General features: G+C 53.7%; 2 protein-coding genes across 2 annotated transcripts in view; one reads left to right on the plus strand and one right to left on the minus strand.

Annotated features, from left to right (window-relative positions):
- Positions 1–3,236, plus strand: part of PDZD3 (PDZ domain containing 3) — a 4,221-nt gene extending 985 nt beyond the window's left edge. Inside the window, exons 3-9 of the mRNA XM_023747741.1 lie at positions 346–579; positions 686–822; positions 1,044–1,248; positions 1,420–1,616; positions 1,709–1,936; positions 2,036–2,205; positions 2,459–3,236. Coding sequence (XP_023603509.1) covers positions 346–579; positions 686–822; positions 1,044–1,248; positions 1,420–1,616; positions 1,709–1,936; positions 2,036–2,205; positions 2,459–2,471 — 1,184 coding nt within the window. The 3' untranslated portion in view covers positions 2,472–3,236. The remainder of the gene's footprint in view (positions 1–345; positions 580–685; positions 823–1,043; positions 1,249–1,419; positions 1,617–1,708; positions 1,937–2,035; positions 2,206–2,458) is intronic.
- Positions 3,237–4,342: 1,106 nt separating this feature from the next.
- On the minus strand, positions 4,343–10,610 carry CCDC153 (coiled-coil domain containing 153). Its single transcript, XM_023747747.1, has 7 exons — positions 10,575–10,610; positions 10,191–10,272; positions 9,272–9,337; positions 8,063–8,182; positions 7,460–7,552; positions 4,769–4,899; positions 4,343–4,531 (listed from the first exon to the last, which is right to left on the minus strand). The coding sequence occupies exons 2-7, from the start codon at positions 10,258–10,260 to the stop codon at positions 4,343–4,345; spliced, it is 669 nt and encodes a 222-aa protein (XP_023603515.1). The 5' UTR covers positions 10,261–10,272; positions 10,575–10,610.
- Positions 10,611–15,702: the final 5,092 nt, after the last annotated feature.

Genomic DNA, 15,702 nt, shown 5'->3' on the forward strand with positions numbered 1-15,702 from the left:
TTCCACCTGCAGCAGAAGCTAGGCGGGGCCCGCCACGTGGTGTGCAAGGGTGGAGCCTGGCACCTCCGCCCGGCATCATCGCATCAAGGAAAATGGTCCCCAAATGCATCCCCTGGAAACTCAAGATCTATAATACTTGCTTGGACATATTGAAAGATAATAACTTGATTTCAATGAACTACATAAAGGAGCCTAAAGAAGCCGCCCCGGCCTGGCGGGGACCACCTCCCCCCCCCGCCCCCCCTTCCAGGAGCGAGGGGTGCCCCGGTCAGAATAGTTGGGAAAAGGCATCTGGAGAGCTGGTTCGGTGGTGAGAAGTGTAGGTGCCAGGGACGGGACTGGCAGGGGCGCCCGCCGGGCCGCTCCACCCTCGCCCACCCTCCCTCCAGGTGGCGCGCCGCATCCGGGCCAGCGGCCCTCGGGTGCTGCTGGCGGTGGTGGCGGGGCCGGCGCTCGACGCGGCCCGAGCCCGGCAGGGCGACGGCGCCCTTCTCTGTCCCACCCTCGGCCCCGAGGTCCGGCCCCGGCTGTGCCACATCGTGAGAGACGAGGGTGGCTTTGGCTTCAGCGTCACCCACGGTGAGCTCCGAGGCTGGGGTGGGGGGAGGTCAGGGGGCCTCGGCCGGCCCTGGGCAGCCAGATTCACACTCGCTTTTGTGTGTGTTGGGGGCGGGGGGCGCTCCAGAACATAAAGGCTCTTTCTGGTTGGTGCTGAGTCCTGGAGGAGCCGCCGAGCGGGCAGGGGTGCCCCCGGGGGCCCGGCTGCTGGAGGTGAACGGGGTCGGCGTGGAGACGCTCACTCACAGCCAGCTCAGCAGGCGGGTAGGCGGCTCCCCATCGCCCTCTCCCTGGCCGCCCTGCCTCGGAGCAGGCGCCCCCGGCCCCGAGCCCCTGATCTGCTCCTGCATCCCCATCACCCCTTCCCTGTCCGGTGTGTGCGCTGTGCCCTCTCCTCCCCCAGGGCCTCCTGCCTGGGCTGGCAGAGGGGCTGTGAAGGGGCGCCCGCCCCCCAGCTGGTCCTGAGGCCCTGCTGGTCCCCACAGCTTTGGCAGAGTGGCGAGCAGGTGACGCTGCTGGTGGCAGGGCCGGAGGTGGAGGAGCAGTGTCGCCAGCGGGGAATGCCCCTGGCCGCACCCCTGGCAGAGGGCTGGGCCCTGCCCGCCAGGCCCCGCTGTCTGCACCTGGAGAAAGGGCCCCAGGGCTTCGGGTTCTTGCTCCGGGAGGAGAAGGGCCTTGGTGGTCGCCTCGGTGAGTGGGAGCCCGCGGGTCGGGGGGTGGGCACAGCGTCTATGTGCACCTACCTCTCGGGTGTCCCTGTCTGCGCCCAGCCCTGACCTCCTGCTGGGGACCCCGTCCGTCCCTTGTGCCTGGCTGGCCTGGGGAGCCAGGGGAGGAGCCGTGAGCTTGTCTGTGTCCCAGGGCAGTTCCTGTGGGAGGTGGACCCAGGGCTGCCGGCCGACAAGGCTGGGATGCAGGCTGGGGACCGGCTGGTGGCCGTGGCCGGGGAGAGCGTGGAGGGGCTGGGCCACGAGGAGACGGTGTCCAGGATCCGAGCTCAGGGCTCCCGCGTGGCCCTCACTGTCGTGGACCCCGAGGCTGACCGCTTCTTCAGAATGGTGCGGCCGGAGGCGGGGCAGGGGCGGAGGGGCCGCGCACGCAGGGGCGCGGGCGGAGGGAGCAGCGGGTCTGTCCTCTCCACCTCCTCCAGGTGCGCTTGTCCCCGCTGCTCTTCCTGGAGAGCGCAGAGGCCCCCGCCTCGCCCCAGAGCACCCGCTCCGCCTCCGGGGCTGAGACCGAGGACCCCCCAGGTGCAGACACAGCCCTGCCTCGTGCCCCGCGTGGCTCCCGCCAGTGCTGCTTGTACCCCGGGCCTGGCGGCGGCTATGGCTTCCGCCTCAGCTACGTGGCCAGCGGGCCTCGCCTCTCCATCTCCCAGGTGACTGACGCTCACGGGCCTTCCCTCCTGCGGGACCTGCCTCCGCTGCCTCCCAGGCCCCGAGAAAGTTCCCTGCGCTGCCTCTCATCCCGCCTCCAGGTGACTCCAGGGGGCTCGGCTGCCCGGGCGGGGCTGCAGCAGGGCGATGAGATTCTGGAGGTGAACGGGCGCCCTGTGGACGGAGAGGACGACGTGGACAGGCTCCACCAGCTGGCCGAGGCCGAGCCACCGCTGTGCCTGAAGCTGGGGGCCAGGTCTCCGCGGGGCTGGTAAGCATGGGTCCCCGGGGCCCTGGAGGTGAGGAAGGAGAGACAGAGGGACTATGAGCAGCTGGGGAGCGGCCAAGCGGAACCAGAGAGGTGGGCAGAGCAGGGGGAAGCAGGGTGGGGGGCACGGAGGGTGGGGCTCTAGGCCATGGTCGGTGGGAAGAGAAGGACCATGGAGACGTCCCATTCCTGGGCATTCCAGGGCAAAGGAGCTCTGCTGGCCCTTGAGTGACCTTCCCCCTCCCTCCCTGCTCAGGAGTGGGCTGTAGCCTCGAATCTGCCGGAGCGCTCCCCTCCTCGGCCCAGGCCAGGCCAGCAGCTTCCCTGCCTTCCGGCTCCAGCGGGGCGGGCGGGAACTGGAGCTCTGGACGCTGGAAAGTCACAGGTTGCCCAGCCTCCCTGCCTGCCCAGCCCGCCTCCCAGAGGAGGGTGTGGTCAGGGACCTCCGGTGGCCCACCCCACTGCTCCCCTCGGACTCCAGAGGAAGCCATGCGGAACCGTGGACGCTGTGCCCCGGGATGAAGTTCTGCCTGCGATGAGTGGTGTGATTTTGCGATTTGTAAAACAAAATACATATTTGGTCTTCAGACGCATTCCTGGCACAGAGCTCCTACAACCCTTGGAATTTCCTCGGCAATTAGAGCAACCAAGGGGTCTTTTGTGATTCATAAAGTGCTTCTTGCAACCTAATTTTGTTAATGAGGTGACTTTTGGAAGCCTCTAAGGATGGGGAGGGAATGGTTGCCAGGGGAACCAATGGGGTTGAAACTTTCTGCCCTACCCCCCTCCTCACCCTCCCTCCTGGGCTCTTGGGAGGGGAGAGGGGCTGGAGCGTTAATGAACCCCCGGTGATGTCATCAGTCATGCTGCTGTGATGAAGCCTCCATAAAAACCCAGAACACGTGGAGGTGCCGGGAGGGGAGGGGGCGTCCATGGCCAGGGCAGGCACTCTCATGCTCACGCCCGCTCCAGGCGTCTCTACCTTCCGGCTGTTTCTGAATTGTACCCTGTATAATAAACTGGTAATCGAGTAAGTAGACTGTTTCCCTGAGTTCTATGAGCCCCTCTAGCAAATGGTGGGGGGTCGTGGGAACTTCTGATGCATAGCCCGCTGGTCAGAAGCGCAGGTGACACCTGTACTTGAGGATGGTGTCTTGTGGAACTGAGTCCTTAACCTGTGACGTCTCTAGGTAGAAAGTGTCAGAATTGAGTGAAACTGTAGGACACTGAACTGGTACCCACAGAAGAGGTGGAGAATGTCTTAGTGTGGGGAAAGCCCCTCCACGTTCGGTGACCGGAAGTAAAGTCGCACTGAGTGTGTTTTCATAGAAAAGAGGAACACAGACTTTTCCCTTGTCGGCGGGCGGTGGGCCGGGGGGCCCGCTAGAAGCCATCTGGAAGTTGCCCTGGGCAGGACTCCAGGACTCCTGGATGGATTGCAAGAGTTTGGAGACCAGTCACACTGTCCCTCTGTGAGCCCCGCAGGACTGCGGGCTGTGCCTGACCGCCCCCACCATCCTGCCTGCCTGTGTTTGTGTGGGTGAGGGTCTGAGGCTATTGTTCAAAGGGACAAAAAGAGCCCCAGGCTCAAGGGGTGGGGAACCTTTTTTCTGCCAATGGCCATTTGGATACATATAACATCATTCAAGGGCCATACGAAATTATCAACTTAAAAATTAGCCTGCCCAGCTGGCGTGGCTCAGTGATTGAGTGTCGCCCTATGAATAAGGAAGTTGGGGTTCGATTCCTGGTCAGGGCATATGCCCAGGTTGTGGGCTCAATCCCCAGTGTGGGGCGTGCAGAAGGCAGCCGATCAATGATTGTCATCATTGATATTTCTATCTCCCTCTCCCTCTCCCTTCCTCTCTGAAATCAATAAAAATATATTTGAAAATAAAAATTAGCCTGCTATATTTGGTCAAACATTTAATTAACTCACCCCTAATGCCTTGGCAGGGCCAGACCATATAGGCCTGCGGGGCCGGACGTTCCCACCCCTGCTCTAGGAGCAGGTCTAAGACCTTGTCAGATTTCTCTCCCATCATTCAGTCTTTGGGCTAATGGGTCAGCCAGAACCAAGATGTTCCCATGAGAGGCACTCATCTTCGCCAAAAAGCTTCAACCATAGTTCTGTTGACTTCTACATCAAGGCGGCTTTCTTGCTGGGCTCCAGAGGCCCCGGAGGCTGTTTGCTACAGCCGCACAGGTCCAGGGGGTTGAGTCCAAGCTGCCAGAGCTGCTCCCGGTGCCTGGCGGGGAGTCTCAGCCCCACGCCATCCCACCGAGGCTCAAGGGCTCTCAGCTTAGCCAGGAGCTGGTCCAGGCTGCCCTGCAGACACCAAGCCTCAGGCTCCAGGAAGGGAGAGGGAGCGTGAGGGGTGCCCAGGTGGGTCTACATGCTTTCCTTGCCAGTGATTTCTTAAAGTGATTGGTCTTAGTGGGTGGGCATGGTTGCATCCCCTCAAGATAGAGCAGAGTTCCCTGTGGGGATCTGCTTCTCTTGCCCCTGGTCTGCGGTGATGGGGAGCACTGGGTATGGGTGGCTGGGTTCAGAGGGTGAGCTTACATGTAAGATTTCCTCACACTTGGCCTCCACATCTGACACGTGGGTCTGGAGCTGAGCCCGAGTCTGGTCCCGCTCCCTGAGGGCCTGCTTGGCCACTCCCTGCGCAGCTGCAGTCTCTGCCCGGCGCATCTCTGGGGAGTGGGCAGAGGATGAAAGAGGACAGGATGGTGACACTGCCCTTGAACAGAGTCTCCAATGGCACACAAAGGGGGACTTGAGTGGGACTCTGCCAGATTCCCCCAGGGTCATTGATTCCCTGTGGTCCCTACAGGGAGTTGAAGTTCTATTGGGGTGCAGTGGAGAGAGTAGAGGGCTTGGGACAAGAGATCTGGGTCCCAACTCTGCTTGTCACTCACTCCTGCGTAGCATTGGGCATGCCTCTCTCTGAGCCCCAGTTTCTTCATCTTTAAAGAGAAAATGTCACACCCTGGCCGGGTTCTCGGTTGGAGAATTGTCCCATACACAGAAAGGTTGTGGGTTCAATTCCCAGTCAGTGCACCTACCTAGGTTGCGTGTTTGATCCCTGGTCAGGGCACATATGGGAGGCAACTGATTGATGTTTCTCTCTCTCTCTCTCTCTCTCTCTCTCTCTCTCTCTCTCTCTTTCTCTCCTTTCCCCTCTCTCTAAAAATCAATAAACATATCCTCAGGTGAGGGTTAAAAAAAAGAAAAGAGAGAATGTCACATACTTCGTAGGCTTGCTGTGAATAATGTAGATGTGATTATGCATGTGAAGCACCTGGGAGGTGCCCTGTAAATAATGATTTTATTGAAATTTGAGATCAGGCAAAGAATAGGAAAGGAATTCCAGGTCTGCCTGGCAGAAAAGCAACTCTTGAATCATCTACAGCAGTGGTTCCCAAACTTATTTGGCCTACCGCCCCCTTTCCAGAAAAAATATTACTCAGCCCCTGGAAATTAATTTTTTTAAAATTTTAATAGCAGTTACTCATCGCCCCCAAATGCACCTGTGGCCATCACCGCCCCCCTGGATTGGATCGCTGCAGCGCCCACCGGGGGGCGGTAGCGCCCACTTTGGGAATCACTGATCTACAGCTAAACTAAAGCTATTTTAGGATAAGAAACCTTTGAAGCCTAAGTGGTAAGAAGCCTTGTATGCCATGCTGACCTATTTCAACTCTATCCGGTAACCAAGAAGGAAGAAAGCAAAAACTCCTGTTTTTAAAATATACTAGTATTTGCTTATTTGGGAGGTTTATTCATTTATTTAGCGAACAGTTATTTAGGGTCCACCATGGTGCAGGGAATGCACCTCTGTGACCATCTCCAGCATGGTGGCATTTTTAAAAAATACATTTTTATTGATTTCAGAGAGAGGAAGGGAGAGGGAGAGATAGAAACATCAATGATGACAGAAAATTATTGATTAGCTGCCTCCTGCACGCCCCCTACTGGGGATCAGGCCCACAACCCAGGCATGTGCCCTTGACCAGAATCAAACCTGGGACCCTTCAGTCCACAGGCTGACGGTCTATCCTCTGAGCCACACCGGCCAGGGCAGCATGGTGGGCTTTGGATGGGATTTACTGAACTTCCCCAGGGCAGGCAGAGTGCAGGGAGGAGGGAGGGGCCAAGAGCTGTGCCTGTGGGCCAACATGGTGGAACCCCCAGGCGTCTGCCTCAGCTAGACAGGGGTGGGGGAGTCAACTAGAAAGGCCTCAGCCCAATGTTTTTTAAATGGCCCAATGGGAACAGCAAGACCTAGGCGATGTATTAGGAAACAGGTGACCAAATAGTACCCAGCCAATGAGGAATCGGAGGAGGGACTAAATAAATAGGCTGTGTTCCCTGCCCCACGTGTGTGCCTGTGTTATTAAAAGTCTCATTTTCACCCCAGCTGGTTTGGCTCATTGAATAGAGCGTCGGCCTGCGGACTGAAGGGTCCTGAGTTCGATTCCGGTCAAGGGTGTATGCCCGGGTTGTGGGCTTGATCCCCAGTAGGATTAAAAAAAAAAAGCTGACAGAATAATCTAAACTTTAAAAAAAAGTCTCATTTTCACCATGCTTCTGTTTCCCAGCCCAACATTTGAAATTCGGACAGGTGAGCCATTTCTCACGATGGCCTCGGCCTTGAAGATATGGAAGTACACAAGCCAAACATTTCCCTGAGTTTTGTTGTAAAAGTCAGCCAGACTAAGAGGGAATATGTTTTGCTTAGGAAAGATGCAGTGGTGGGAGGAACAGCTGGGTTTGGAGAAGCCATTGAAAGGGGGAAATGGGGTGAGAGACTTGTCTTCTTTACTTAAGATTAAAAAAAAAATTTTTTTTATTGATTTCAGAGAGGAAGGGAGAGGAAGAGAGAGAGAAACATCAATGATGAGAGAGAATCATTGATCGGCTGCCTCCTGCAGGCCCCACACTGGGAATTGAACCCGCAACCCTGGCATGTGCCCTTGACTGGGAATCGAACCCTGACCTCCTGGTTCATAGGTAGACGCTCAATCACTGAGCCACGCTGGTCAGGTTTCACTTAAGATTTATTGAAATCTTAAGGCAACTTAAGATCTTTGACATCCTGTACCCTCTGTTCTAGTCCGCAAAGGCAGGAGAGGCCGTGGGGGAAAGTGATGAAAGAGCCAGGACTGCAGTCTTCTGGAGAAAGACCTCTTAGTCCGCCTCAGGCCGACCTCATGACCCTCTGAGAGAAAGGCTAGGGGACGGGGATCCTACCGAGCTGCTCCCGAAGGCCTCTGTCTTCCTCCTCCCGCTGCCTGCCACGGGTCTCCACTTCCTCCCGGAGGGCCTGGCACTGGCGACTCATCTCTGTGGGGCAGTGAGCGGCCAGGGTCCGGTGGGTGGAGGGGGAGGAAGAGGGGCATTGTGGGTGTGAGTGGCTCTGCTTAGTCCCGTGGGACAAGACCACAATGGCCTTCATGGCTCTCCTGGTGCTTCTGGGGAGCGGAGGGGCCCCAGAACCCGAGAACCACGCATGGACCAGGCCCGGCTTCCATGCCGGCTCAGGACGGGGTGGCAGCCTTCCCCTGCTCCCTCCCACGGGGTGAATGAAATTAAGGCGAGGACTGCATTTTGTAACGCACAGAGCATCCACAGTGCGGCATCCGGCATCCTGGAAGGCCCCTTCCCAGAACCCCAAAGGCCTTCCTCTCCTCCCTGCAGGTCCTGCCTGGTCTGGCTCTGCTGGGAAGCCTGAGACCAGGCATGGCGGGTGGAAGCCTCCCGGCCTCACTTCCCTGCATCCTCTGGCCTCTGGGCTGTCCTCTTCCAGCCCTCCTGCTGCCCCCCTGCTGCTCCCCTGCTTGGCCAATCACCTACCTGCATAGACGGCCTTCCCTTCCCTTCGGGCCTCCTCCAGTTCAGCCTCCAGCCCTTGCAGTCTCTGCCTCAGCAGGTCTTCTGAAGCCTTGGCTCGGCGGGCCTCACCCCTCCGCAGAGCTGGGGACAGGGCCACAGCTCTCAGGACCCACAGGGGACCCCACTGCGCCAGCCTCCATGGGCTTGATGGACTGACTCTGCCCACCTCTGGGCACCTGGCAGCGGGCTTCGAGTCGGTCTCATTCTGTCTGCCCATCCCCGATCCGACAGGCGCTTCATTGCTAAGAGGCAAAAACTCCCTTTCTGTTCTGGCTCCTTAGCCCTCACTGCCCACCCCTTCCTCACAATCCCAACTTGTGACTATCTTTCCCTTTAGGGCAGCAGTTCTCAACCTGTGGGTCTCGACCCCTTCACAGGGGTCGCCTACGACCATCGGAAAACACATATATAATTACATATTGTTTTTGTGATTAATCACTATGCTTTAATTATGTTCAATTTGTAACAATGAAAATACATCCTGCATATCAGATATTTACATTACGATTCATAACAGTAGCAAAATTACAGTTATGAAGTAGCAACGAAAATAATTTTATGGTTGGGGATCACCACAACATGAGGAACTGTATTAAAGGGTCGTGGCATTAGGAAGGTTGAGAACCACTGCTTTAGGGGATGTTAGAGATCAGCTCAGCCCCCACCCTAGCTCCAACCCTCCAAGCCCCAAGGATAAAGAAATTGCCTGGCTGGTGTGGCTCAGGGGTTGAGCATCGACCTATGAACTAGGAGGTCACGGTTCGATTCTGGTCAGGGCACATGCCCAGGTTGTGGGCTTGATCCCTCGTGTGCAGTGTGCAGGAGGCAGCTGATCAATGATTCTCTCTCATCATTGATGTTTTTGTCTCTCCCTCACCCTTCCTCTCTGAAATCAATAAAATATATTTAAAGAAAAAGGATACAGCCCTGGCCGGTTTGGCTCAGTGGATAGAGTGTCAGCCTGTGGACTGAAAGGTCCCAGGTTCGATTAAGGTCAAGGGCATGTACCTTGGTTGCGGGCACAGCTGATCGATGTTTCTAACTCTCTATCCCTCTCCCTTCCTCTCTGTAAAAAATCAATAAAATGTATTTAAGAAAAAAAAAAGAGAGAAAGGATACAGACATGGCCACCGGCTCACTGTGACGGCCCCGAGCTTCCATCCTTCTTACCGAGGTGGTCTCGGAGCAGCTCCTTCTCCAGCGCTGCCAGCCTGCCAGCGGATTCCGCCTCCACACCTGCCCGGAAGTGGCAGAGCCTCAGCTTCCCGCGGCCTCAGCCCCTCCCTGCCCTGCACGCTCTGGGCTCTCTTCCGCTACGTGAGGGCTCCCTGGCGGCAGCTTCTCCTGGGTTCCCCACAGTCCCCCCTGCCCAGCACAGACATGTGGAATGAAGGTGCAGGAAGGCACAGAGCCAGAGAGGCGCTCAGGGAGGGGTGGGTGCCAGTGTTCCCACGTTCCCAGCTTTGTGGGAGCTGGGTGTGAGGATATGAAGGGGAGGTCAAGAAAGCTCCATCCTGCCCTAACCGGTTTGGCTCAGCGGATAGAGCTTCAGCCTGCAGACTGACAGGTCCCAGGTTCGATTCCGGTCAAGGGCATGTACTTTGGTTGCGGGCACATCCCCAGTAAGGGGTGTGCAGGAGGCAGCTGATCGATGTTTCTCTATCTTCGATGTTTCTAACTCTCTATCCCTCTCCCTTCCTCTCTGTAAAAAATCAATAAAATATATTTTAAAAGAAAAGAAAAGAAAGCTCCATTCTGCCCGGCCCGTGTGGCTCAGGGCTTGAGCCTCAACCTATGAACCGGGAGGTCACAGTTCGATTCCCGGTCAGGGCACATGCCCAGTGTGGGGCGTGCAGGAGGCAGCCGATTGATGATTCTCTCTCATCATTGATGTTTCTCTCTCTCTCCCCCTCTCCCTTCCTCTCTCAAATCAATAAAAATGTTGTTGTTGTTTTTTTTTTAAAAAAAAGGGAAAGGAAAGCAAGCTCCATCAGTTGTGCAGCGGCTGGCTTCTCTCTGGAGCACCGCTGCTTGGTCTCGGAGCCGGAGCCCTGGGGGAGCCGGACACCCACCTCCACCACCGACTCACCAGGGCCTGCACTCTTTTTCTTCGTCTGCGCTCCAGCTTTCATCCTTCCTTTTGTGGTCTTAGGTGGCATCTCCGTGCTGTCCTAGGGGAGGGGGAAGGGGACGTGTATTTAGGCCTGGGCATAGGGTGCTTTCCTGATCCCTAGATTGAACCAGGAGTCCCAGGAGAGGGAGAGTTCTAGGCTCCAAATCCGTCTCTCATCCTTTTTCCTTGGTCTCCTGGGACCCTGAGGCGAGGCTGGCATCCGGGGATGATGGCGCTGCTTCTCGCTGCACGCCAGGCTCTAGGCACAGAAACCACTCCTCTCCATCCTCTTTGGAGAAAACAAATCCCAGTCCCTGGTCCCTTCCCCCTTCCCAAGATCTGGACCCTGCCCCTTCCTACCTAGCGGACCCTCTCGCCGCCGCTGTTTCCCTGGGGAGGGAGCCTCGCAGGGGTGGGGAGGGGCAGAGCAAAGGCCCAACCAGCGGGAGCCAGAGGAGGAGCCCCGGGTCTGGGAGCCAATCTAGGGCGCATGCCCTTCGGGGGCAGGACGCAGCTGGAAGGCCGGGCTTCCTGAGCCTGCGTGTTGCCCAGGCAACGGGAAACAAGTTCACCAGAGGTGGAGCGACTAAACACAGAGCTTAAAGCGCCAGGTGCCAGAGGGCGGATTCCCTCCCTATCCCCAAACCCAGGGTCGTTTGAGAGGACAGGGCTTTGCATGTGGCACCGCTTCCATGTGGCACCGCCTGTAAACTGGAGACTAACCAAGGACAGGTCTACACATCTGAAATCATGCTGCTGTCTTGACACAGAGACAAAGGGCTGACAGTAGCCACTTGGGGGGGAAAAAACCTATTTTTGCTTTTAAAATGTTATTTATTGATTTTAGGGGGGGCGGGAGAAGCATCAATTTGCTGTTCCACTTACTTATGCATCATTGGTTGGTTCTTGCCTGTGCCCTGACCGGGATGGAACCCACACCCGCGGTGTAGCTGGACCGTGCTCACAGCCAGGACTCATGTGGAGCCACTGACATCCCTAGGTCGCATCATCAAAATGACATTATTAGACTCAAAACGGAAGCTCCCCCTCCGAAGGCATCCTAGAGGGAACGTGGGGAAGAATGCAGGAGAAGGTCGCTGAGTTTCCCCTTCAGAGAAATGAGACACAGCGGGAGGGAGACCCAGGGTCTCCAGGTGCTGACCTGGAGGGATAAAAAGCAGGAGAGACAAGAGCTATGAGTTCTAGCCTCCCCTGTGTGTGTGTGTGTGTGTGTGTGTGTGTGTGTGTGTGTGCTTTTTAAAAATATTTTTATTGGATTCAGAGAGGAATGGAGAGGGAGAGAAATACATAGAAACATCAATGATGAGAGAGAATCATTGATTGGCTGCCTCCTGCACACCCCCTACTGGGGATCAAGCCCACAACTCGGTCATGTGCCCTGACTGGGAATCGAACTGTGACCTCCTGGTTCATAGGTTGATGCTCAACCACTGAGCCACGCCTGCCGGCCAGTCTCCCTTTAGGTATGTAAACTTGGGAAAACCATGTACCTTTGTTCAGCCTCAGTTTCCTGATCTTTCGATTTTTGATGTAAATCCTGAAAGGCCTGGGTTTTAACTGGGTACTTACAGGGCTATCTTCTCTCATGGTGACTTCATTATTGCCTCTCTTCGCCCACCTGGTATGTGGCTGATTTTCAGACAGGTGCTGAGAAAGTACTTTGGCTCTGGGCAGTATTGAGTTGGTTGGGGCTCCCTCTAGTGGACTTGCTTGACCTTCTTTGGAGTCTCCTAAATTTTTCTATTTATTGATTTCAGAGAGGAAGAGAGAAGGAGAGAGAGATAGAAACACCAATGATACGAGAGACTCATTGATCAGCTGCCTCCTGCACACCCCACACTGGGGATCGAGCCTGCAACTCAGGCATGTGCCCTGACCAGGAATCGAACCGTGACCTCCTGGTTCATAGGTTGATGCTCAACCACTGAGCCATGCCAGCTGCGCCTAAATTTTTCTATTTAAATGATTTCTGAGGCAATGTTGTAGGTCCTTCGCTCTTGGGGAAGCTTCCTAGCATTTTGCTGAAGTTGTGAGTGTGGGACAAACACATTGGAGGAAGGGCGTATGAAGGATGACTTGCCATTGCTGAGCGGCCCCCTCCCTCCAGGCCTGTGCTGTGGGGAGCCTTGTCATCTGTCTGCCACCTGGATCTCTGGGCACCTCACTCACTAGAATGAAAACCACAGAAACTTCAGGACTCTTCCCCTAGTCGATTAAGGGAACTTCAGACTCCTTCTTTAGCGATTTCTTTCTATCCCTGTCCCCTCAACAATTTTGTCAATTGCCTATTGTCAGGAGCAGATTGAAGAAATAGCTATGAGATCTGGGAGTAAAAAAATCCTTCCTGCCTTAGCTGGTTTAGCTCAGTGGATAGAGCGTTGGCCTGTGGACTGAAGGGTGCCGGATTTGATTCTGGTCAGGGGCACGTACCTTGGATGCAGGCTCCTCCCCGGCCCAGGCCCTGGTTGGGGCACATGCAGGAGGCAACAAATCCAGGTGTCTTTCTCACATCGATGTTTCTATCTCTCCCCTCCCTTCCACTCTCTAAAAATCAATGGAAAAATATCCTCGGGTGAGGTCTAACAAACAAACAAACAACAGTCCTTTCTTCAGACAGCAGGCAGATTCAAGCAGAGGCGATTGATGTTGATGTGTCTCCTTCATGACGGTAGGGTGTGTCTCTGACCCTGTGGACACGTTGCAGAGTAAAGAGAAGAACAAGGCTTGTTTTCCCAGGTGCTCACAGGTCCTGACCTCAGGCTCCGATAGCATCGTGCTCCATTCCTAAACACGGAGAATCCGTTTCTTCTCATCTTGAAGCATGTGCTTTGTTTATTCTTCCCCCAGAACCCTCTCCTGCCCAGAACACAGTGGAAGGATGTCCCAGTCCTCCTCAGCTAGAAGCTGTTTGGGGACGTTTTCCACGGACTGTTAGTGTCTCCATTATGCTGATGCGTGGATGACATATTGAGGACAGAGCTTACAGAATGCAAACAGCATAGCATGCCTCAGAAGAGCATTTACTTTCAAATATGTTCAGTCAACCGACTTTCAGGTGCAGAATGAGGATGTGGTTTGGGGTGAAGGTGAAATAGAACAAGAAAAGTGCCACATGTCACATATGATATGAACTGAGTTAGCTCTAGACTAACCCAGGAGTGAGAATGACATTGTGATCAACAATCCAATCTCACCTCTAGTGTATTTTGAAAACAAGCCAAGTGAAAATTATGAACAAAGTAACAATTTCCTTATTTTAAAAAAGGTTTTATTGATTTTAGAGAGAGAGGAAGGGAAAGGGAGAGAGAAGCATAGATGTGAGAGAGAAACATCGATCGGTTGCCTCCACCCCCACCTGGGATTGAACCCAAAAGCTGGGAACATGCCCTTCCTGGGAAATGAACCTCTCAGTGTATGGGACAACCCTCCAACCAACTGAGCCACACCAGCCAGGGCCAACCTTTCCAACTCTGTTTAGAAATGAGCATAAGAAAGATTATTTTAGAATAACTCCGTCTTCCTTTGAATAGGATCACATCTGGGAGTTTTGAAGAGACATTCAGATGTGATAGATATGTCATTGTAAGTAAATGAAACTCGGCTTCCTGCAGCAGGAGCCTGCAACCATGGTATGTGCGCTTGACCGGAATCAAAGCTGGGACTTTTCAGTCTGCAGGCCGATGCTCTCTATCCAGTGAGCCAAACTGGCTAGAGCTCAAGGGTTAATTTACCTTACTCCATTAAATCTAGAACCTAACAATGAGGGAAAGAAAATTGCCTTTGTGTACCTCCTGTGGATGACTGCAGTGGGTGTGAGAAATAAGTGGTTGTGGAAATTTAGAGGAGGTGTGGACGGGGAAAAAAAAGGCCATATGCTAACCTGACTAGTTCAGGGAAGGCCTGCATGCGGTTTTGCAAACTCAAAGACCTAAAGTAACCACAAAGGGTGGTCTGAAATTAAAAATTTAACTAAAAGTAGTTTATGGGAGGTAGCCATTTCCTAGGCCAGTATTTTCCCTGACAAAGATCAACCTCCAGTCTTTACTAAGCCTATTGTTTTTCTTTCTTTTTTATAAATATATTCTTTTTATTGATTTCAGAGAGGAAGGGAGAGGGAGAGAGAACTATCAATGATGAGAATCATTGATCAGCTGCCTCCTGCACGCCCCCTACTGAGGGTCGTGCTTGCAACCCTGGCAAGTGCCCTTGACCAGAATCAACCTGGGACCCTTCAGTCCGCAGGCCATGCTCTATCCCAAGCATGTGCCCGCGGGCCGCATGCAGCCCACAACGAGTACTTCTGTGGCCCAGCCAATGTAACGGTATTAAGAAACGTTTAAATAAAAATTTAGTAACTTAATTTTTACAATTTCCTGTTATACATAATTATTAACAACGAACTACAACATTCACTAATGACTGATTACTATAATCGTGTTGCATTCATTTCCCTTACTCGCCTTACGCGCAGGCGCACCATTTCTCTCCACTAACACTAGCAGCGAATATTTTAGCAGCTGATGGCCATGTCATTAGTCTTGGACTGACTTGTTTGGTGTGCACAAACAGGAAATATTTCGCTTTTGGAGAACAAGAAAAATCAGTTTATTTGCATTACGCTTATTAATTTGTGCAGTTATTCAGTGTCTGGTAGTTAATGTTCAAGAAAAAATATTGTTATTAAAATGTTCTATTATTTTATGTTAATGATTACTTATTTATTTCAGCCCTTTGTATTCAGCATGTCTCTCCCGAAATAAACTTACATTTCTATGAAAATAGAAGCTTTTGTTTATTTGCAGCCCACATACACTTCAACCTTGTTTATTTGGCCCATGTTAGCCTTTGAGTTTGACATGCTTGGTCTATCCACTGAGCCAAACCAGCTGGGTAAGCCTATTGTTTTTCTGCATCGAAGATAACACACCTGTGAAATGTCTGGGTAACTTGTAACTTCCCTTCTCAGGACCCCTCAGGGCACAACAAATGGCACCAGGCGGGGACCACAAATTCCCTCACTGTTTTCATCATGTTAATTGCTGCCTGTTAACTATCCTGCACCCACCTATATAAAAAAGCATGTGTCCATCATTTCGCTTTTTATCCAATCCCAGAGGTCGCCCCCCCCCCCCTACTTTGCTTTCTCCCGCCTCCCTAATCTATCACCAATGGATTTCATGTCACCCATTTACATCTCCTCCTTTGATGGTCATTTATAAAAACAAGGTAAAAACCCGCCATTCTCCAGAGCATTATCCCAATACGTTCACATTTTGCTTCCTGGCAATTGTGGACAGTTTGGTCCAAAATTCTTTCCAGGCTTGAATGTTCTTTTACATTAACAGAGGGAAGGATTGTTTCTTGCTGGAGTGTCTGGTAAGGACACTATTTGGAGTGATTTTTGAAGAATGGATTTGATTTTAGCAGCACACCTTAGAGATGTTACAGGATTGCAGGCAGGAGGACT

Source organism: Myotis lucifugus, unplaced genomic scaffold, assembly GCF_000147115.1.
Source record: "Myotis lucifugus unplaced genomic scaffold, Myoluc2.0 scaffold_960, whole genome shotgun sequence".
Taxonomy (NCBI): Eukaryota; Metazoa; Chordata; class Mammalia; order Chiroptera; family Vespertilionidae; genus Myotis; species Myotis lucifugus.